This window comes from Xiphias gladius, chromosome 5, assembly GCF_016859285.1.
Source record: "Xiphias gladius isolate SHS-SW01 ecotype Sanya breed wild chromosome 5, ASM1685928v1, whole genome shotgun sequence".
Taxonomy (NCBI): Eukaryota; Metazoa; Chordata; class Actinopteri; order Istiophoriformes; family Xiphiidae; genus Xiphias; species Xiphias gladius.
Genome location: NC_053404.1, coordinates 10,212,141 through 10,235,604, shown reverse-complemented (window position 1 = coordinate 10,235,604; position 23,464 = coordinate 10,212,141). Strand labels below are relative to the sequence as shown.

The 23,464-nt window shown below is 38.2% G+C and overlaps 1 protein-coding gene across 7 annotated transcripts in view; it reads right to left on the bottom strand.

Moving 5' to 3' along the window:
- relch (RAB11 binding and LisH domain, coiled-coil and HEAT repeat containing) overlaps positions 1-23,464 on the bottom strand; it is a 37,268-nt gene that overhangs the window by 8,498 nt on the left and 5,306 nt on the right. For 3 of the 7 annotated variants that reach the window (XM_040126593.1, XM_040126595.1, XM_040126590.1), the window contains exons 2-24: positions 19,652-19,741; positions 16,514-16,585; positions 16,315-16,370; positions 16,052-16,165; positions 15,535-15,726; positions 14,241-14,335; positions 13,549-13,684; positions 13,239-13,384; positions 12,324-12,399; positions 12,148-12,243; positions 11,095-11,118; positions 7,100-7,212; positions 6,850-6,940; positions 5,705-5,776; positions 5,456-5,596; positions 5,058-5,222; positions 4,722-4,869; positions 4,295-4,451; positions 3,983-4,106; positions 3,281-3,329; positions 2,415-2,494; positions 1,710-1,816; positions 1,361-1,460 (exon numbers count right to left, since the gene is read on the bottom strand). In XM_040126593.1, coding sequence (XP_039982527.1) covers positions 1,361-1,460; positions 1,710-1,816; positions 2,415-2,494; positions 3,281-3,329; positions 3,983-4,106; positions 4,295-4,451; positions 4,722-4,869; positions 5,058-5,222; positions 5,456-5,596; positions 5,705-5,776; positions 6,850-6,940; positions 7,100-7,212; positions 11,095-11,118; positions 12,148-12,243; positions 12,324-12,399; positions 13,239-13,384; positions 13,549-13,684; positions 14,241-14,335; positions 15,535-15,726; positions 16,052-16,165; positions 16,315-16,370; positions 16,514-16,585; positions 19,652-19,741 — 2,444 coding nt within the window. Of the gene's footprint in view, positions 1-422; positions 903-1,360; positions 1,461-1,709; positions 1,817-2,414; positions 2,495-3,280; positions 3,330-3,982; positions 4,107-4,294; positions 4,452-4,721; positions 4,870-5,057; positions 5,223-5,455; positions 5,597-5,704; positions 5,777-6,849; positions 6,941-7,099; positions 7,213-11,094; positions 11,119-12,147; positions 12,244-12,323; positions 12,400-13,238; positions 13,385-13,548; positions 13,685-13,880; positions 13,929-14,240; positions 14,336-15,534; positions 15,727-16,051; positions 16,166-16,314; positions 16,371-16,513; positions 16,586-19,651; positions 19,742-23,464 lie in introns of those variants that run through there. The other 4 variants (XM_040126592.1, XM_040126591.1, XM_040126596.1 and 1 more) reach the window with 3 other exon arrangements.

Below are 23,464 nucleotides of genomic sequence, written 5' to 3'. Positions count from 1 at the left end.
AGCCAACATAGCTACACAATACTTTTATAGTATGGTGAAGCATAAAGCTGTGGGCTCTTTCCACAGAATCCAGGTCAGATTATTATTTCATTCACTTTTGACTTATCTGATCTGGGATCTGTGGTCCCACCTTCCAACCCACAGTTTTTATAATGGTGGACAGCTATACACTATGGAATGGTGACAGTGAGATGTGTTGGGAAAGGGCAAGTACTTCACAAAAAAAAAAAAAAAGGGGGGGGGCATGACTACAGCCTACCACTCCTCCTTCCGCAAGTTTAGATCAATATAGGCCCAACTCTACTGCTATGCCTAGATCCTCATTCCAATATATATATATATATTTTTTTTTATTATTTTTTTTTATTTTTTATTTATTTATTTTTTTTTACCTTAAAGTGTGCACAGATCTCAAAGGACAGGAAGATTTGATTTGCTATGGCTGTCTCCTGGACTTTTGCCTTGGGAACTTGGCTTAAAAAGGGATACAATCAGTGGAATTTAATCGCAAGGAGGAAAACAGGGAAATGTTAATCTCTCTTTAAAAATAATAGTAGTATTATATTTCCACAAGACCCGAAATACTCAAAAACAGTAAAAAAATATGTTCCCAAGAAATCATTTCTGATTAAGTTATACTTTACAAAAACACTGAAAAGGAACATGCCTTGAACTCTTTTGACTATACTTTCAGGTTGCTGACTTTACCCTTTCTCTGACATGCAGCAGATATTTATGTTGTCACTTGTGAGACCAGTGCACAGTGAAAGGTCTAAAGTAAAGGGTCTAGCCATACATATTAAAGCAGGGCGCTGATAAGCTGTTGGAGTTTTTACTCATACTCATAAGACAGAGTGGCTAAATATTAAATGCATGTTAAACAACAGCAATAGCAAGCAGAGCTAGCACATGTACAGCACATAGGGAAACATGAAAATATAATCTATAATGTGGTACTACACAGTTGTGTATAATTTCACAAGACAATTTTAGCTCACTAATAAAGTACATATAATTTATTTTAGAATGTATTACAATCATTCTGTTACAAAATTAAAAAGGCTTTTAATAGGATACCAAAAAAGCCACAATTACAAATAATCACAATAAACAATAACTTAATCTGAATTATAATTTTATCCATAATTGTGCAGCCATGTTATATCCTATTAGTTCACACTTTGTAGCACAGTTACAGTCACTTATTCTTATGTCTTGCTAAAAATGTAAGAAAAGAGCAAATGTGACAACAATTACACATTTTTAGGTAGTATTTATAAAAACTAATATCTGATCAAAAAAATCAAAAACTGGGATTGGTTGAATACACTATCTTTGTGTTTGTGTGTGTGTTTTGTACCTCAAACATCTGTGCAGCAGTACACCGGACCAGTGCAGAGGTATGGACCACCCCATACCACAGAACAGTTAGCAGCAATTCATGGTACACAGGGTTGGCACTGTAACGGAGCAAAATATAAACAGTGGGCAATTTTGTGGCAACTGACAACCATCGACTGACTTTCAAACTGGGAGATAATTTTTTGACACACGTAACAACGGCATTGCTGATCAATTAAAATATACAGATGAAAGTTTATATCAATGCAAGTCATTTAAAAAAAAAAAAAAGAGGGGTTATTTTGTGTCACGACCTAAAAAAAGTTCCAAAAATCTACAATACATGTGTGTGTGTGTGTATGTCTTACCCAAGCTCCACAAAGGAGGCCTTAAGGCTGTCGAGGGGTGCATGGGACAATGATAGGGTTGTCAAAACATCCTCTAGGAAACCCACCAACAACTTGCGATCCTCCTCCTTTAGGGAAATGACAGCATGTTTTAGTCAATTAAGTCATGTGGGAAACAAATAAATTCACATCAGAATTTTAATATGTACACATGTATGTCATTTCTTACAGATCAGTTAGTGTATTTTGGGACATCTTTTAACACTTTCAACCCGTATCGAATTGGCCTGCTCTAAGCGTGTTTTGTTGACATGTTGTGCTGAAATTTAACACAGAAAATAGCACTCTTGCACGCAACTATATTTTGCAAGTGCTGGATCATTTTGTGTACTTAAAATCAAAACAAAAACATGTGGTAGCTTGATGTGTTTTGGAGTGGATTTTCCCTTGTGACAACGAACAATAGCACCTGTAATGCTTAATGTGGTCCACACGCTACATTAATAGATGACAAAATAATAGTCCAAAAGCAACTCAACAAGTTAACTAAGTACAGTATAAAGAGGAAATAATTTCAATGACTTATTGACATATTTATCTTGCAAGACACTAAAAACCATCACAAGGTATGCTTCTTAGATAAATCCACATTAAGTGTTCTCCTCATGTGATTTCAAGTCAGCTATTATTGACTTTCAAGTCAGCTGAGGACTGCTATTAAGTTACCTGGTTATAGCATGTCAGCACTCCGGTGGCATAGATGGGGACTGTGGCTTTGGTGAGAATACCGTTTCCTGCTGAAGCATCTGACAGAGGCATAAAATGAGAAGATGTTAGGTCAAAAGAGAATTAACATCACATTCAAAATTCAACTGCAGTCATTAAAATTTCTGAAATTGTTCTCCATTTTCAGCATTAAGCCATAAACTTTAAATCTTGTGGCTGCATTGCATTATAGTCTTTTGATGCTACTGCTTAGTGTAGAAAAAGTCATCTCCACCTTTTGTGAGATAGAAATGTTCCTTTATGCAGAATTGTGGGTCAAGATTTCACATTCACACTCTTTTCTCATTGTTTTTCTGCTATTAAACACTATTACAACTGTGCTGGACATATGTGAATTACCTTTTCCCCAATTACTCACCCCTACATACAATGGAACATGACAGCACATGATTAGGTGAGGTACAGTCTCTTATACTGTGGTATACATTTTGTGTCTACAGCATACATTATATTGTTGTAGTTTTACAAAAATCTACTGAAAAGGACAATTGCAATTTAAGGTCATGATCGCCAAAACACAGGCTTGGCCTCACTACAAAACACATTTCATAAATGGCCACAATACCAAAGCTAAATCACTTGGCAACAAGATGAGACCAAGCATCCCCTTACAACTACAGAAACATGTCTGGAATTTAAAAAAAAAAAAAAAAAAAGAAGAGGGGAACACCCATACTGACTGCAAATAGCTTGTTTACATCAACAGTATCTGAACTCCACCTACCAACATTCTCTTGACAGAGCTGAGAAAACATCTGAACACTTGCATGTCTATGTGTGTGTATGTAGGTCAAAGCTCTCCTTACCAACATTCTCTTCGGATAGTCGGAGAATATCCTGGAACTGTGGTTTAATCTGAACAGGTCATGAGGGAAAATAAATCATATTAAATAAATCATAACTATCTTCAGTACTCAAGACCTCACATGGACTTTTGATGGAAATATTTACAAGGTCAGAGAAAGGGACAATGGGTACCACTGCGTGTGGACTCACAATGAACCCCCAATAAATACAGTCCACTCTCTGATCTTATTTAGTACTGCATAGAATAGTGTCACTTTCTGTGGTTGAATTCAGACACATATTCACTCATTCATTGCTCCTTACTTGGTAAACAATTATTCCAGATACCTAAAAATAATCAGCATTGTGCATCGTCACTGACATGTGTAATGCTGCTTAAGTGTACTTTACACATCAATCATCTCAGGAGCAAAAGTGAAGGATTATTTCGTGAGATTTTTAACAAAAAGTAGCGTGCATGATATGGCACAAAACAGTCCCTAAATTTTACATTTAGAATTTAGAGTCTCAAAAAAGGCTAAAGGAGTAGTGTACCAAAAAATGGGAACTTAGAAATTCAGCCATTCAAAAATGAAAATTTGTGATAAGATTCAGATAAACTGAACTGAGCAACTAGTATAACTTTAGGAACAAATGTCAGCACCAAACAGCTCTGGTATCCTACGCACAATATTTAATATTGATAAGTCACATGGCTTTACCTTAGTGTTAGCGAAGATCTTGCCAAAGGTGCGACAGAACCTCCAGAAGAAGCGAGAGAACTCATGGACGCAAGTCGATGATGTCACATTGATCCGACCCACAATCTCTATGAGCTGAGGAAGGCTGGAGACAGAGCAGACAGATTGACATCAGTATGTGTTAATATTTGTGTCTGATTTTGTGATGATGAACAAACCTTTACCCATATGGCTCTATTTGCATCGTGCGTATATATATATCTTTCTGAATACAATAACTGTCTTTATATATTTATATATCTAAACGTGTAAGTGTTTGTGCAAATTTCTCACAGTTGATTGACCACCCATAACAGGCTGTCCCAGCCAGTGGTTCCTTCATGCTCTAGCTGGTGGTCATAGAATAGCAGGAGGACACTCAGCATCTCCCTGCTGCCTATGATGGTGGCTATATCCTGGAGGGGAGAAGCTGGCCTAGGGAACCGTGTTACTGCAAGATACAAGATCAGAATGGAAATTCAGGAAATGATTTAATTCGATGATTCATTCACAATTTACAATTCATACACTTTCTACTGGAGTATATATTTTTTATGTTTTAATTATTAAAAGTGAATTTCAATACTCCAGTAGAAACTGAATGAATTGTAAATAGTTGGAATATTGAGAATACTTAATTTTAGGATTTTTGTCCTCTAAAGTAAATCTCTTCTACTTGACTTCTACTTAACTTTTGTGTGTATATGTGCAGTTTTTCTACCCTCTATTGCAGGTATGTCTCCATGGAGTTTGGCTCTGCTGGTAAAGGGCGCATTCTGTAGCACCACAGCAAACAGAGGAGGGATGAGAGACTGTAGGGCTGACAGGAACACGTGTAACTTGTGTTCATCCAGACCATGTTCTGCTTGCTACAGAAAGAGGGAGGTACAGTAGGTAGGAACGAGGAAGAGAGAAATGAGGAGAGCAAATGTGAGGTAGTACAGATAATTGCATGCATGGTGCCAAGATCTGTAGCCCTGAAATGACAGGCATGCACACATACGTAGATGTACTTTATGTAAACAAGAGTATGAAATGTCAACATACAGGCCCTTACCATAAGTAGTTTCTCTATACGTGCCAACAAAGAAGGGATGAGTGCAGTATGCAGTGTGCCCAGCTCTGTGGTCCAGGCAGCAAAGGCTGGAATAAAGACCTGGTGGACTGCACTGACCACCCGCTCTGATGGGTCCCCAAGGGATAACAGCATTAGTTCAAAACCCTGGACGGAACACACGTGTACACAAACCCAAAAGATCACCCACAAGCATATATACCAAACATTTTATCCCCTATGGCTATTTAACTGTGTTTTTTGACGTGCTTGCTGAAACACTGTTTCAACAGCAAGAGGAACTGTTGCAAAATCCTTTAGCAATAGTGACAGTTAAATGTAGGGTGGTAGTAAAAATCATAATTAAGTCCCTAGACAGTTTCCTCTCAAAACACACATACCTGGGAGTACTTGTCTGGGTCATCTATATAACCCATGATGATACCCAGACTCTTGACCACAGCTTCTCTGACCATGTCAGCCTTATCCTCAGTAAGCATCTGCTGCAACATGGACAACACCAGGGAGCTACGGATCTCCTTCTGTAGAGAAAGAAAGTAAAACAGATAGATGCAGATAATTAATTCATATTTTATTCATATTATTCATGCATAGCCCCTTTTAACTCTATATGCAAAAAATATTCTCACAGGCAGGTACGGTGCTAAGGCTCCGCAGGACTCTGCAACCAACAATCTCCTCTCTGGATATTTGTGGTTAATCTGCAGCAGAAGAAAACAAAATGTAGAGAAAAGTGTGTTGAAAGCAATAGTGGAACAGAAGTTGTGGAAGGAGGAGAGAAGCAGACAGCACTGCAGCCACCATGGAATGGAAACAACTCAAGTATCATCAACATGCTGACCCTCTGGAAACAGCTATTTATCTTTTTAGGCAGATTCTCAGCCTCCAAACTGCTGGCAACTGTTGTTGCCATGGAAGCAGATTTTGTTGATCATAAATATGTTGTATGAAGTGACACAGGTGGCAATGATAACAAAACTGCTATCACATCCAAGTCAGGGACACTATGGAGGTAATGATAGCGAATTTCAGAATCACAAACTGCAATTACAACAACACTGAATGTTACTCTATGTTCACAAAAAGCAAGACAAAACTGATATTTTTTTCTAATACATTGTACAAATGAACATATTTAGAGCTTTGTGCATTTCTTGCAGCATTTTTTCTTTGTATTGTTGAATCCTTAAACAGTGTGTGAGCAACAAAGTGAAAACAACAAAAGAGCCTTGGCCAGAGACATGCCCCATAAAGAAAAAAGTGTCACAAAAGGCTTTTCAGAAAAAAATACAACAGCAAATACATACTGAAACCGAAGGTGACATAATACAAAACCAAAATTTCTGTTACTATGGCAAGAAAATTTTTGCAAGTAGAGATTGCATACTGATTTAATATGAATTTATAATGCTAACACTTAAGTACTTGAGTATAATAATGAATACAGGATTTTAAAATTACTTGGAAACGCAGAACTTGGAAATCAGAAATAAAGAATGAATATATATTACTGTTGTGTTCTCTAGTAAGACACTGTCTATAAATAGAATTTAAAATGTTTTGATTTAAAATGAATCATTAACTTTTGTCTATGAGGATGGAGTAGTTGATATAGTTTATTAGTATCATTAGTATCATCATTAGTATAATTTAGTATCATTTATTTATTGCAGCCAAGAGTTGGAACAAATTCTGGTTTACTTTTTGGAGCACGTGTGAAAATCAATGGCAGTATATGCAATATCAAAATCCACCTGCAGTGTGTGTACCATACCTGTTCCCAGCACTGAGGAAGTAGTTCAGCCTCGACACGGGTTGGACCCACTTGCCTCGCAAATGCAACACACCCCGTCAAGATCATTTGTCTTTAGAAAGACACATACACACACAAAAACATACTGTATGAGAACACAGTGCTAGATAAACTTGAAGTTCGTCTGCCTATCTTGAGTCTAAACAATGATATCCAGGAAGAAGTTTATCAGCAAAATAAACTATTTGCATATTATCCTGTCTACACACACCTCTGCTCATCATCTGGTCTCTTGATTAGGTTAAAGAGGATGTGGAGGAGCTGGTCTCTCTCTTTAGGCTCTGGGTGAAGGCAGGCGGTACACAAGATGAGTGGAATCAACTCCTAAAGAAGAGAAGAAGAGAGACAGGGAGAGTTGGCATCAGTTTAGATGACTTTGCAAAAGTAGAGTGAGGTTGAAAAACACAGGGAAAGGATGGTTGGTAGCAGTAAAGCAGGCCTGGAAGTCTATGGAGTTGGGGGAGAGCTGAGGGGGACAAGGTGTTTATTGGTAAGAGGAGCGAAAAACGGAACAGTCACAGCGAAAAAAGAAACACAGGGGATTACCTTTGAAACCAATAGGAGTCTGCCAACACTGGTGAAAACATGGTTACATTCAATACCTTGTTAGTGATACACCTTGACTCATTTGGCTTTGGAGTCACACACATACAAGTAGAGACACATACTGTAGAAACTTAGATGATGCATGCACACAGCTGCATATAGACACACACATACGTAATGCACTAGTTACCCTACTGAAACACAGCTCTATCACAGAGTTCAGACAGAGTTCATTGGCCTTCCAGCCAGGAGGGAGAGAGCTCAGCTGCCCTTGATACAGGGCTTCCACGGCCAAATTGTGGTGAGCCCTACATTCCTGCCACACACACCCAAATTAGAGAGTGCATACAGTTAAAAATGTTTTTTTTTCAAAACAAACTGTTTTTTTTTTTCCAGGAAGATAAATTTTCCTGCCAAGTGCTGGAAGAATGAGAAAAACCCCAATGCTGGATGGACAGATGGACCTGACAGAGAGACTTTGGTAAAGATATGCTGTGATGAGTCACTCGCTCAAGCCTAGACCAACACTCTGAAGTCAGTGCCATGTTGGCCAATTTTAAAAAGTAAAAATATGGCATTTAAGTTTCAGAGGGTCATTTTAAGTGGTTACATGACAAGTTCAATCTGTGTGAAATCAGCTCAAGCAGTAAAAAGCAGCAAAAACCTGCAAATTAACTGAATTCAGCCAAATTTAACTGTCACATTCAATAATCATCTGTCCTGCCCCCTGAAAATACCATACATCATTTTTGGAAACTCAACAATACTGGCCCCATAAAACATAAAAAAAGGTATTCATAAAGATAGACCCTGTTCTATCTCTGTGTGGACTCGTGTTTCTGATGTGAACACTCCTTCTGGAGGTTAAACATCTGACCAGTGCTGGGTAAACATTGTGGGCAGGTAGAGTGGAAAGCACGACGCCAGAACCCAGATGCCAGGGGGCCTGTTGCTTTACTTCAAAGAGCAGAGCTACCGCACATTCCAGTCCAAGGACCACGATGTGCAAGAGATTGCATCCAGTGACATCCATAGACTTCTCTCCTCCACGTGTCTATTCTTTTCAATCTTTTTTAGCCATGCCAGGCTCTAGGAATGTCAGTTGGTCCACCACTTTGGTCAAGACTTAACAACTATTAATGATCGATTGCCATGAAATTTTGTACAGACATTCATGGTCCCCAGCGAATGAATGCTAATAACTTTTTGATCGCCTGACTTTTCCTCTAATGCCAACAGCATGTCAAAGTTTTCACTTATCCTCTGATATATCTCAAAATATGCTGGATTGATTGAAACAAAATATAGTAGATATCCATGGTGCCCAGACAATGTATCCTACTGACTTTAATGATCCTCTAATTTTTCCTCTAGCACCAACATGAGGTAGACATCTGTGGTTTTCAGTGAAATTTCTCGACAACTATTGAATGGATTGCCATGAAAGTTTGTACACACCTCGATGCTCCCCTTAGGTATGTCCAAAATAATCCAAAAGGATTGATAACTGGTAATCCTCTGACTTTGCACTTTGTGCCATCAAAACGTCAGCCTCCATCAGCCTCAACTGTACTTTGTGTTTAGTGCTAATAAGCAAATGTGAAAATTAACAATTAACATGCTACACTAAGATGGTGAAAATGGCAAACAGGACACCTACTTACAATTAGCATGTTAGCAATGTTTTTGAGAGCATGTTAGCATGCTGGCATTAGTATTTAGCTTAAAGTGCCACCGTAATACAGCCTCACAGAGCTGCTAGCTTGGCTTTAGACTCTTAGTCTTGTTCTTTTATCAGACTTTGAAAAGCATTGCAATGTAAAACTCTGTGACCTTTTTTTATTTTGTTAAGGGGGAGAAACAAATTTGTTACATCCCAAGGTTTGTGCTTCTGTAATGCTTTAATCACAAAATCTCTCCTGTCTATTCTATTTTGACTGGTTTGTGTTTTAAATACACACTTCTGCACTGACATTAAAATGCATTACTATTTCGAAGTTTGTCTGTGATTTGAGTAATACCTTGACTCCTGATCTTTTGACTTGTAACAGCCCTAATAAAACTCTCCGTATTCTTTATCTTGCCAGTAGTTCGTTAAAGATCACAGTTAATCTGGCAAGGAAAAAAAAGGAAGTCAATTATTACAACTTATATTTACCCTCTTTATAGTGATACCACTTCTTGGAAAGCCCGTAAATGCTTTAATGTATATTAAACAGAATTAAGAAAACAGTTCTGACCATAAATCAAGCCTTTTTCACAAAAAAGAAAATACAAATAATGCAGAGCTACACAAAGAACACACATAACGTTAAGCTACTGTACAGTGCAGTATATTGAAGAAAAACATAATGTTTAATGATTTACAGTGTGTGATAATAAGGCCAGGTGGCAGGCACAATTTCAATGCATCATTCTACCGTTTCAAGTCAAAGACCTTTTGTTCTTAAGTGGGTGTCACATTCAAACAACTAAAGGTGTGTCTCCAGGCTTGTGGTGGTTAGAAAGCTCCAAGTTGCAAGATGGAAGTGTGAGCACCTGTGTGTGTAAGTGTGTGTGCATACGACTTCATGGTTGGTGAATCTAACGGACATAGTACAAAGTCCACATAACTCAAGAGGTCCTCAGAGGTCTCGGTATTCTGCTGTGTTATAATTTTTTTTGCTATCCTCTTCCTTCAGTTTGCTTATCTGGATTTTACAAGGAGATTAAGTTCTCCATAACTGTCAGTGGTTAATTAAAACTCCATAACCATGGTGACATGCAAAGCAGCCTGACTGAGAACTACCCCAACCAGATTAACCTCTTAAAACACTCCATTTTATACCTCGTATTATTAACATGTTTCAACATTTTGCATGCAAAATCCAAACACATAACATTTGTATACACATGAACACACACAGATACAAATTGCATGCAAGCAGTCACGTGTAGACAGAACACCTGTACAGGTGTCTGAATCCTAGCTTGCAAGGAGTAATAGCTTTTTAATGCCTAATCCATTTTAAAATCTCCTTCCTCTTCATTACTCGGAAGAAATTTACACTCAACTTTTGAAAACAAAGGCAAACATATTCCTAAATACTTCTAGGGAGAAAGTTGGTTTACATTTACTTACTTGGAGACACTGCATACCTCATATCAAGGACTTAAAAAACAAATTTCTTTGGTTTTATTTAGCCATAAGAATATAGCATAAATCTAATTTTCATTCCATTGCTAAAAATCAGAATCAGAATCATTAAAATAACTCTCAAAATCTCAAGAGCCATTTAGGTAGGTGATAAAAGTTGCAGCAAATAAAATCGACCAGGATCCAATGAGAAAAGGATAAAGATACATTGGGTTTAAGAGACATACAGTACATGACCCAACTAAGGCTAAAACTGTATACCTTAGGCCATAATTGCATCTTAGTTAATATTTTGTCTACAAATCAATTTTCATATTTTCTTTTAAGATAATACAATATAGCATAGCAACAGTCATTAGCACTTTACAGAAATGACAGAGCTATCGCTAATTAAAAAAATGAAAAATTCTAGCAAGTCAGTCTTTGTGACAGCAGTTGTAGCCAGCAGAAGTGGAGTATTAGTTACATATTTTTGGTGTACAGGTCATGTGAGAACCATGCAGGTGAGTGAGTGAAAGACTCACCTGACAAAGATGTGCAACCATTCTCTAGAAGAGAGGCATGCATGAGAGTGAGAGAATGAATGAGATGAAAAGAGAAGAATAAAAATAAAACTATTGAAGACAAAAAGGATAGCAAATGTGAGTGGGGGACAGAAACAGCAAAGGAGAAATTATGTTGACGCTGGTAAACACAAACACTATCATAAAAGAAAGTGAAATTACCAGTCAATAGATAGACACAAGTCAGCTGGATATTTGCAGGTTACAAAGGTCTATGTTTAAATCTCCTAATGAGCTCTTTACTCATAGAGCTTGCTGGCAGAAGACAGTCAAATCTGCAAATGGCAAGAAGTATAAAAGTGCTAAGTACAGAATTAGTTATTTAAGTTTAACACATTAGTATGATTGTCATAAACAAACCAGAAATCACACTAATTAGAGCACTGCCAAGAAGACTTGCAGCCTCTACACTGTGAGTAACACTACATTGCATGTTAGTTGAATTTTGGGAATGCCTTGTGGCACACACCAACAATAGAGTGGTGTTCTTTCAATGCAAACAGAACTAAATCTTTCTCACAATAGCAGAGGGTGAAATGGGTAAATCACCAACAGAAAAATTACTTTCAACATGTTCATCCTCTTAAGCAACGCATTACAAAGACAAAAATTCTGAATTCTTTTTTTATGGGGTTTATGGAGAATGTTGTATCTGGCACTGAACTGACAATACAGAATAATAATAATGTTAAGATAGCTTATCTTGACATTAATTTGCTAAGGTATCACATTTAAACATACTAACAAATTATGCAACACACAGCACTTTTAACCATGACACTTGAGTTGTTTAGAATTGGTTCAATGACCATCTACATAGGCATGGCTTGGATAGGAATTTATGAGTTGAAGATGACTGTGCTCTCTGCGACTCTCCTTAAATTTTAACCCTGCTTAGCCTTGCTGATGTGTGTGTATTTATTGGACACTAAGAGAAGCCTATGATGATAGCAATAATGAAAGGGATACAGGGGAGTACAAGAAGAGCAAGAGGAGCAGCAGAAGTGGGGTTACCTCTCGTTTAGCAAGAAGGACATTTGGGACGATGTGAGGGAGACAGCGGCCAAGCATTAACATCACACTCTCCTCGCTGTCTGCAATGCGAGACACCTGGAAACAAGAGGGACATTGTATGCTGTATTCTTATGACTGTGCTGTTTGTATGTGTACATGAAAGAGTGCGTGCTGACCTCTGCTCCCAGGCGGCTGTCAGAGCACATTCTGCAGAAGGACAGCAGGGCTTGCTGGAAGGCTGGGGATAACTTCCTGTGTCCCCGCAACCAAGAAGAGACAAAAAAAAACAACAACAAACAAACAAAACAAACAAACAACAGCAAAAAACAGTCACTACAGTCTGCACCACTTAATCTGTGCTCCACAAGATATTTCCCTGACAGCTTAGTGCTGCCACTCCCCCATGAAACTGCTGTGTATTTCAGTGGAATAAAAAATAATAATAATAAAAAAAACTAAACAATGGATAGATAGAGTTTGGCTTCAAGATATTAAATTAAAATTATGAGTGTATATAGGAAACACAGTATTCCGTTAACCAGATGATTAACTAGTTGTCAACACTACACATTCTACGGCATGGGTGGGATAGTGGTAAGAAACATTTATACATGACCAAAAGTGAAGAGTTCAATTCCCACTAGTACTGCTTTGTGCTCTGAGGAAATGAACGAATTGCCATAACCCACATTTTTCCTCAAGAGGGCAGCAACTCGCCTAATAATTGATGTCTTGTCCACTGTGGCTAAATAGTCTGTTAACTACCTCCATCTAGTGGTAAAGTTTAGTAGCTACACTGAATGGTATATTCAGTTCCGAATATTCTGTCATTTTCTGTATTATAGATCCAGGTACCTTACAGAAAAATCTGAAAGGATTAATTAAGATAATCTATTTTATAACCCATAAATGTCAAGTAATGCACAGACAAATGCAACATCATTCACACACGAGCTGTCATTTTTTTGCGTGTATTTATAAATTTGCAGGAAGCATATACAGATTTTTTAGGATAGTTAGACAGCATACATATTTTGAAAATTTACATTCTCTGTTTTCCAACTTTCTTGTATGTCTGACTTTACACTCACCTGTTCGGTTTATCAAACTGGACAGGAGGCCTACTCTTAAGCTTGTTGTCGGAATGTGATTTGTTCTGAGTCGAGGGGTGGTTCAGGTTAATTTCAGGCTCTGAAACCCCTCTGATGTCAAGATACTGGCCATTATCGGTAGGAGGCTGAGGGTAAGACGAAATCAAGTTAGGGTTAATGGGTCAAATGTGTGAGCTCCTGTCAAAGTCCATCAACAAATGTGCAAACACAATGGAATCATTTGAATGTTTTGTTGACTTTCTATCACTTTTTCAATTCTGGCCATTGCATATTCAAACTGACCACATACCACAGAAAGAGGGTTAGTGGAGGAATTAGGAATGGTGGTGGTGGAATACGAGAAAGGGTTGGATGTATTCTGGGAGCCCAGGTCCAGAGTGGCTGGAGGTGGGGAGGATACAGTCCTCTTCAGTGTCTGAATCTCGCTGTGAGGTAGAGGAAATGAGAGAGCCTGTCAAAAAACACTACATACTTCCTAAGGTCTACCATCCAGAAGTAGTGGTAGAACATTTCTGTACAATGCCTCATCAATTTTGTATTGTGGTAAAGTAAATTTGTCTGAATCTTAATGGTGGCAATTAAAGATTCCACATTGAAGGAAAATAAGTTCCATTTATGTACCTAAGCAGGGTTTTCTCTGTAATTAAATCCAGCAGTGGTGCTTGGGGGAAATTTCCATACTGATTCCACCTCATGGCCAGTTGTGGTCACAGTTATGGTAATAATGCCAACTGGAGTGCTGAAAACATTTTTAGATTTTTATGGATGCTTTTTATTTTCCCCTTGTCGTGGTGATGAATGTTCTTGTTGTGTTGGCACATACCTGCTGCATAAATAGAGGAAACCCTAGCACCATGGCATACTAATAGTGGTATTATGATTTTTAAGATATGTAGCATAACTGTAGGCAGTGTCTCAGCCAGTCTTACATGCAGACTGATTTACTAGTATATGAATACAAATATGCGCTCATGCACACACCTCTGCAGTTTCTTGAGTTGCTCAGCTAGGCTCTGCTTCTCATTTTTGAGGAGGCTGATCTGGTACTCCAACTCTTGCATGACTTCTGTCTCTGGCTATAGAGGGAAAAAAAAAAAAAGCTCTGAGATCAAGAGCAGATACTCCAGTAGGTCAAAACTCTTGGTGAGTTGGTGATATCACAATCAGAATCACAAAAACTTTAATGATCCCCAAAGGGATATTGTTTTGTTACAATTGCACAACACACAGATAGGAAAGATGAAGTAATAAGTAAAAAAGTAAAACCCATTATAAATAGTAATAATAATAAATACACAGTAAGTGAGTGAAAGTGGGGAGAGTCTTTCCAGCTGAAGTGCACAGACATCATGAAGAAAGCACTTGGGTGCAGAGTCTGGAGTCTCAAGGCAACAGAGCTGATGGTTGCCAGAGTTAATTGAGGGGTGGATGTAAACAATAACCAAGATGGCATGTGAGAACACTCTGGATATGTAGTATGGACGTAGCCCAACGGCTAACAGGTCAATTTCGGGGCTGCACAAACATTCCTTCTCCTGTCTGCCCGAACTGTCTGAAAACCATCAATGGTATTGATGAGACCGGAGAATCTTCCTGTGAAGCACATAACACTACGCTCATGAAAAATCCCTCTGATTCCTTACTAGGCCCACTAGCTTGTCCATCTTATTAGTGATCTCAAGTTGCCATGATGACAGAAGGGAGACACACTCCTCTCCATCAGTCTTTCTAGTCTGGACCCAGCTCTCTTCCCTCATCTCTTCATTCCTCCACTGCACCCTCCTATGATTTGTGTGGGGATGTCCATTGTTCTAGTCACCAGGCTGGTCGGCTTCATGGCATCAGCTGGTCCCCGGTGTAAACAATAAGACCGTGGAGTAGCTGCTAAACAGTAGTGTCGCTGAATGATAGCATTCAAAAAAGTTGTTGTAGAAGTAATTTCACGGTAAAAAAAAAAAGACCAGATCTCTTTGTACTGTTTAGACAGGGCGCAGCTTAAATAAGTTTCAGGCAAAAAAATTAAAGAAGTATGTCAGTCTCTGTCAAGAATACAACTTATACAAACAAGAGGGCTGTGTGTCAGTGATAATGAACTTGCTATCTCTACTTTGGAACCACAACTATTTCATTATCACAAAGTATTTCATGCAGCAAAAGCAAAACATGTCACTGAATCCCTCAGGTAGCTCCAATAGTGCAACGTGGATGTAAGGTTCAGCTCATGAAGAAAAGCAGCGCAATGACTTCCACCCATACGTGTACTGTTTGTACATACATGTTGTGAGTGGTCAGGTTTCTTTGGGGAATCTTGGGTTATGCAGTTTCCCGGAAGATCACTAAAATCCACCCCTACTGACACATCGACTGTGTTCCGTGAGGGGACGGGGGTGCCACAGTTCCTGTAGAGCTGTAATAGATCAGGGGGTTTGGGGATGTTGAGGCCGACATCATCCCACAACTCAAAGTCCTGTAAACAAATAGAAAAGTAAATACGTAAACAGTACTTAGATGTGGCAGAAGTGGGGGTGTCCTCTGAATAGATAAAGTAGGACACGATGCGAGTTCATAACACGACAGCTGATCCCAGTTGTTAAATTTATTTATGGTCAAATGACCCTACCACTGAACTTAGACCATTGCCTTCATGCAAGTCTGATAACTCTTAATTTGCTTTAGGAATAAAGAATTTGTACTGAAAAGTAGGCAGAAATAAATTATATATAAAAGCTTAACTCCATTTAGACATCTGTCATTCTGTCTTTAAAACATGAGGCAGCCAGGAAAATCTTTACCTGATCATCGTTTTCATCAGAGAAGGTGATGGATGAGAGTTTGTATTCATTTTTTAATAAATATTCATTCACAAGGAAGTTTAAGGCTCTTTTCTCCAGTGGGCGTATAGGCTCCTGAGAAAAACAGGAAAGAGAAGCTGTAAAACTACTTACTCAAGACCTAGCAGTGAAACCCATCTAATCTTTCGATTCATTTGAAAAGAAAAGAAAGAAGAAAAGAAATTCACAAATCTTTGGATTTTCAGCACTTAAAAATTCCCCACCTGAATTTCAGGACTTGACTTGAAGTTTTTTCTCTCCTGAGAGGGCACTTCGCTCTCTGAGAAAATTGAGAAAAAAAATCGGATGAGTTTGAAAGGATGCTCAGAGTTATTCAACTAAAGGAATTCTCTTTGAAACAGAGAGAGAGAAAGCTTTAACAAAAGAGGGTTCAGGTGGAGAAGAAGTTAAAGTACGCCACACCTGCTGCCTGAGTCAAGTTGGCGCGCAGAGCCTGAATGGTCTCCTTTGCTTTCCGTAGCTCAAACTCCAGCACTGGACAGGAAGTGACAACACACACAGGAAGTGCATCCAACCAAAGACAGGAAACAAATAAAACAAAGATGGGCATGAAAAACAAAACAACCAACCACACAAAAGATCTTAAGAGTCATAAAACAAAAACACCAAAAAGGATGCATGCAAATCATGGGTCTAAGTAATGCATGCAGCAGAGGATCATGGTAAAGCTGGCTGGATGGCAGTTTGTTTGATAAGAGTGTATAATGTATTGAGACATGTCTCAATAGTAGGATTTCCTGCCCTTGTTTTTCTCCCATTAATAGCACTGATGTGTCTGACTTACGAAATGGTAGTCCAAAGTTACTTCAATTGTAGCTGAGCTGAGTAATACTATTCAAGCTACTGAAATGTAGCCTTGATAATCTAGGAGCTGTCTGACACAGGATTTCATGAAGGCAAAATCCTAACCTCTAAGCAATTAAATAATTAGGTTTCAAGCCAGTCAAAGGACAATGCTCAGGTTTTTAACTTCTTAATAGTCTAAGCAATTATACTATCAACAACACAATCTAAGCTAAATCAAAGTCAAAATGTCAGAACATGTTACTGTTTTCCTTTTTTTCATTTAAAAAAAAGAGCATAATTCATATTAACACATCGTATACAATCATAAGCAGCAGACGTTTGGATGAAATTGTTCATTTGCACAATGGAATTTGAAAGGCTAAACAAATACCAAATAAAGAAAAAGTACACACAAGATTTTGGACACGTTAGATAAAAATCACACGCAAAAAGTAAGAAGCTATGGAGCTGGAAAACTATGTTGCATAGCTGTACACTGAAGATCTGCCATCTGATCTGATCCTGTTGTTGTCCCCAAATCTGTTATCTAATTTCTAGGACTGTGATTCAACAGGTGTTGTAGTCTGTTTTGTATTTCTTCATTTAAGGACTTAACCAACCATCAAGGGAAATGTAAAGAGCAGGTTATCATCCTTATAAGTCTTTCTTAATGATAGATAGGTTAGATTGTGTAATTTCAATTCTCAACACCTAAAGGAAATGTCAGCAATACAGCAGGGGGATTTTTCTGATACAATATACCTATTCTGACTCCATCACCCCTAACATTTCCAGCAGATCAAGAGTGCACAAGATGCAAGTACAACAAAATGGCAAACCAAGAACTGAATAATTGGGAGGGAAAAAAGAAAATAAGCAAAAAGCTAGTCTGGATGGAGTGATTTGTCCAGTATTGTTCACTGGGGTTTGATCAACGTCAGGAGAAAGCCAGAAAATCCAGAGTCAGACAGCTGGGGGCAGACATTTCGGCAAGAACAGAAGGGAGGGGGATTTAAGAGGGAGAAGGTGCCAATTTGGGAAAGTGGGCAGTGTCGTAATAACAGTCACTTTAAAAAGATGCATAATTTGTAGTTGGGAGCATGGAACCAACATCTCTGCTGCATGGTTTTTAATGCGCCCTTGCATTATCACCTCCACCAAGGATGTTGTTTTAACCCATGTCTGTTTGTTGGTTTGTTAGTTTGTTGATCTGTTTATTTGTTTATTTGTCGGCAGGATTATGCAGAAACTAGTGAACTGATTTGCACCACACTTGGTCGAGGGATGGGGCATGGGCTATGAGAGTACCTATTAAATTTTGGCGCAGATCCAGTTAAAGGGGCAGATCCAGGAATTATCTATCTCTCTTTCCTTAACATTGCAGGATAGGGCATTTTTCGCCTTGGCAGAGGTATGCGCTCTATTGAGTGCTATTGTAGTTCTATGTCTATTTTTCATCAAGTGACCAAAGCCCAACATCATGAGGAAGCTATTTCACCATTTACATTTTAGGTGTATTGACTTTTACCTAAGACTCTGACCTGTACAAAAAAGTAATCCTTTTTCTACTCTCATAATCCAATATACACATTTAAATTCTTTTACAGTGAGCAGTCAGGGTGAGTATTCCTGTAAAACCACAGTAAAAAAAAAAGAAAGAAAGAAAAAACATAATGCACCAAATATGCCAGTGTTTAAACAAGTTTGTGCACAATTCCATAAATCCATACTGCAGTTATGGATAGGGCCTTCAGGATTCACTGACTAACACTGATTAGATGGGTGGATGACTACAGAAAGCTGGCAATGGATAATGTTAACTACTTTACTATGGCATAGAGTGCAGGGCTAAAAATCAATGTTTTCATGTTGGCGATTATAAAATAGAGAGATGAAAACAAGAGGGAGAATAAGTTAACATAATATGAATAGTCCCTGCATGATACCACTGTCCCTTCTGAATTTATATTTAAATTAAGGTTTTAAACATATATTAGTTTTCCTTTAGTCAACAGTGTAGAAAAAACTCATCACACAACATCTGAAAACCAACATGCTGCTTGTAACTGAGCAGCTGCTCTCACAACCAGTATTCTGTAGTCCCACAGGTCTCATCAGTCTCAGACTCAAATGTTGATGTATTTGACTAAAACTATCTAATGGTGTGTCATGACAAAGCTACAGGTAGGAAGGGAGTGTGATTTCAAACAATGCTGAGACAAGTCCTGTACCAAACATACCACAGACTGACTCAACAGCGTGGCAGTTGAGGACGCATATACAGCTCTACCAAGTTGAAGAAAGCAACATATTGCATGTTGGAAGTGGAACATCTTGACAAATACCAAGATTGTAGAAACACATATTCTATTATTAAACTTTATCTCTACCTGTCCAGTTTTAAAACTATTGCAACAAACCATTGTGATACTGTGAATATGAACAATGAAACTATTCTTTAGTATGGATTCTGACGTCAAATAGATGCTCATTATTTTGTAATTACTACTAAAGCAGCTGATATACAGCAGTGCCACTGTGACAGAATAAAAGCACATATAAACTTTATGATAGCTTGGATTAAACTGACATCAGTGTTCTTTAATGCAACTGTCAGTTGTTATTTGTTTTATTTCTATGCCACCCTCACAATCTATTATTTTCTCTTTCAATCCTGATTTTTTTTCCCATCTTTGATTTCCCCAAGGCAAGCGGAGTCTTGCTTTTTAGCCCAGACAATATGGTTCATCTTACCTGCCACTCGCTCGTCCGACTCTCGGTTGCCATCATCAGAGTAACGGGCAAAGTCCAAGGAGTCCAAGGTGCTGATGCTGCCTGCTCGATCTGAACAGAAACACAGAGACAGCAGTGAATCAAGTATATAATAACATAACCACACAATTAGATGAGTCCACTGTCAAACAGCTCACATAGCTTAAAAACATGACAATGCATTGATACTCCAGAAAAATTGCTTTATACACCCTGTCACATCAGAGGGGAGGTCTGAAGTGACAGGGTCAGCTACATGACAGTAGCCACACTGCAGTAAGGATTAGTATTTTGCTTAAGAACCCTTAACCAGGCTGAACACTGAGCGTGAGTGAGGATGGCAACTAACTACTAGGCTACCCTTCTAACAGATGGAAACTTAAATTCAGCTAAAAGCAGAGATCTTTAAAAACTTTGTGGGAAAGTTATACTTAAGCCAAGAAAAATTTGACGGATTTTTCATGGGGAAAAACAAATCAATCATAAAATATCAACTTTGCTGAGACCTTTACTTAGGTTAAACGTCCATTTCTAAACTAATGCCACCAAACAACAACCTTACATCTGAGTATAGGAATGCCAAAAGTATTGTTCATGCAAAGAAAAGATAAAGCTGATGGGTAAACATATTTGTACTCCTATTTCACTGAGCTAGGCTGGACTGGTAGCTTAGCATATGGAGTTAACTTTCCTTCCACTGTAATACAAGTGCAAGATTAGCCTATTTGTTCTCTTATATAAAGATACAGTAAAAGGTCAAGCCAAATGTAGCGTGTGGTTTTGTTAGCCTTAAAGCCATGGCTTAGCAGAGCTAAGGAGTAGTGACTGAGTGAATAATGAAGCTGATAATCAAGAAACAATTTCCTGACATGACAAAATCATTGTTGGTGGAGAAACTGATATTATGATTTAGTATTATCCTAGAGCAAAAACGCATAACTGCAGGTTGAGATCATTGGTTTTTTGATCACTAAAGAAAAAAACAAGTTAAAAAAAACCCATTGGTTCTTTACAAATTAGCTAACACACATTAGTGACCTTGAGTTTTTCTGGGCTTTGTCTGGGTGTGTGTGATAGAACAGTCCTACACCTTTAAAAAAGGAAAAAAGACCTGTTGCTTTGGTAGTTAGAGCAAGGGAAACGTAAAGAAGGAAAACCAATTGCGTGAAAAGTATATAAAGTAGATGCTTATGGTTGTTTGCTTGATTTGTTCAAAATGTAAGATTATTCTTCAATCTTGAATCCAACTTTGACTTTGCACTCAAGATTGTGTGCGTGTGTGCGTGTGATGTTCAAATGTCTGACCATGCAGATTCACAAAACACAAACACTCTCAGTCCTGTGACTGTACAGTGATGGTGTTTCAATGGCCGAAAAATGTGTAAAAAAGTATTTCTTTACAACACACAAAGCAGTACATTTATTTCTTCCTGGCTGATATTTCAGTTCTGTGCATGTGGTGTGTATTGTCTGGACTGCGAAAGATCTGGCTTTTCAGACTGTCACCTGTTCACTGCACTCCTGCCAGGCAGGTTGTGCTATACACACACAAATCCATGCACAGTCTCTCTCTCCCTCTCTCTTTCTGTATGCTTGAATACATGAGTGTCACCATCTCATATTCAATCGCTTGTTACAAATGAGCCTTTTTCAGTGTGCTGAATGAAGGAAGCCTCTTTATCTCTCTGCTAGTTCGTGATTTAAAAAAATATCACTAAAACAATTGAGAGGAATTCAAGAACCTTTCAGGGAATGAAGGAAGAGGAAAGATGGACACACAGAGGATAGTTATTCTGCTTTGGCCGGTAGAATAAACAAAGCAAATATATTGGAGATGGGGATTGGTACAAGAGTTCAGACGGAACAAAGAGATACATTTAAAAAGGGCTGATACAGATGCAGACATGAAGACAAGAGTGGCTGGATGGTTAGCAGGTATCATACAAGCTTTTATTTTAAATGGAGGGGATGTTTTGGCAAGACTGTCAGGTGTTTAGAATGCAGCTGTATAAATGGGATGAAACAATAGGGCACTAATTATGAAGGATGCATAGGCAGGAACGCAAACCTGTGCACATAAGTGTTTCACAATATTCAAAATTCTGAATATATATTCCATGTAATGTAACAATAAGTAAGCTTAGTGTATAAACTGAGCATATAATTATTACCTGGGACATGGTTATACATATAATTTAAAACCACACTTACCCTATGTGTACCTGAACTAGGCTATACACTTGCAAATATGAATTCCATACATGTAGGTAATAAAAGGTCAGTAATAAATTGGTGTAACTACACAGTAACATAGTTTCTATGAAACTTATTTAGTATAGTGCTAATTCACAAATGTGGAAAAAGTACCACAGTTACTATGCATAGTAATAGCAGTGCCAATCAAACACTAACACACAATAATAACCCATGTTGTGACATGACCACTGCACATGCATATAAACACTAATGTACACATGCTCAGATACACACACAGCTTAATAAAAGTCACAGTTATAAACAGGCAGTCATTCGGAGCCAAACTCACGAACTGCTTGGAGCCTGGCCAACACTCCTACAATATCGCTAATCACCTTCTCACACAATACCAACCCCCTGCCCTGGACAGAGGATATGGAGAGACAATATAAAGTGAGAAAAAAATAGAGAGACAACATGTGTGATTAGGCCAACTAATATGCAGTGCTACTAAGGGAGAGGTGCAAATGATAGGTTTGTTTCAAAAGGCTAAAAATGAGTACCTCTGAATCTTGATCAAATTAACTCTTGTAACTGGTGTTATAAACCTTAACTGTGCTGAACCGTTTGCTGTGTGGTTGACCTGCATTGCCATTGTGCCAAATTTATATGTATGTAAATAAATAAAACATAAATAATGGTTTAAAACAACCTAACCTAGAACTCATCATTTGAAGCTACTATTTGACCTACTGGAAGTAGCAGAGTGTAGATGGCTGCAACTACAAATTAACTTTCAGATTCTTGTCCTGAGATTATATGGCCACCTTCTGATATTCCATATTATGGTTTACATGGCAAACCACACATACTTCTTAGATATACTGTTACTTACTGTTGACCCTTTACTGTATGGCTATTTAAATGACTTGCATGTTACCCTGTAAGTTCTTCAGATCACATGAGCAAATAACTACCTGACTAGCCAATAAGGGGTAGAGAGAGACCCATTCATGCTTCCTTGCTGCAAATTAGCAAAATGGTGAGAGATGCCTTGCTGTGTCGTGTGGCTTAGAGCAACAGCTGCAGATATAATGCAGCCTGTAACACAGTCATTATCCATACACATGCTCAGTACAATCAACTGCTTATGGATAACAGTCACTGGTCGTGTATTTATAAAGATCACATCAGTGACATTTGTGGCTGGTCAGCTGAAGCCTTTATGCTTCTGGTTTGCTTTTGTACAGTATAAGATAATACATGCATGGAAACTTTCACATTCAAAAGAATCTGAACCCTTACTAAATATCTGAATTGTTTATAGCACTACATAAGCTAAGCACAGACCAACCAATCAAACTATCATCATACTTACCAGATGATGTACCATTTCTTTTATTATTCTTTTGACTAGCTGGACTCCACACTGTGAGGTTATCATGCTGTGCCACATCACAAAGTGTTACACAGTCCATTTAATCATATGCTACACCATGCATCCTTTCAACACCCTCTGAGGGCATATCATTCCCCAGACTGAATTTATTTCAACACTAGGTAAATTAAAAGGTACTGTAGAGGGTGTCCAAATTAAGT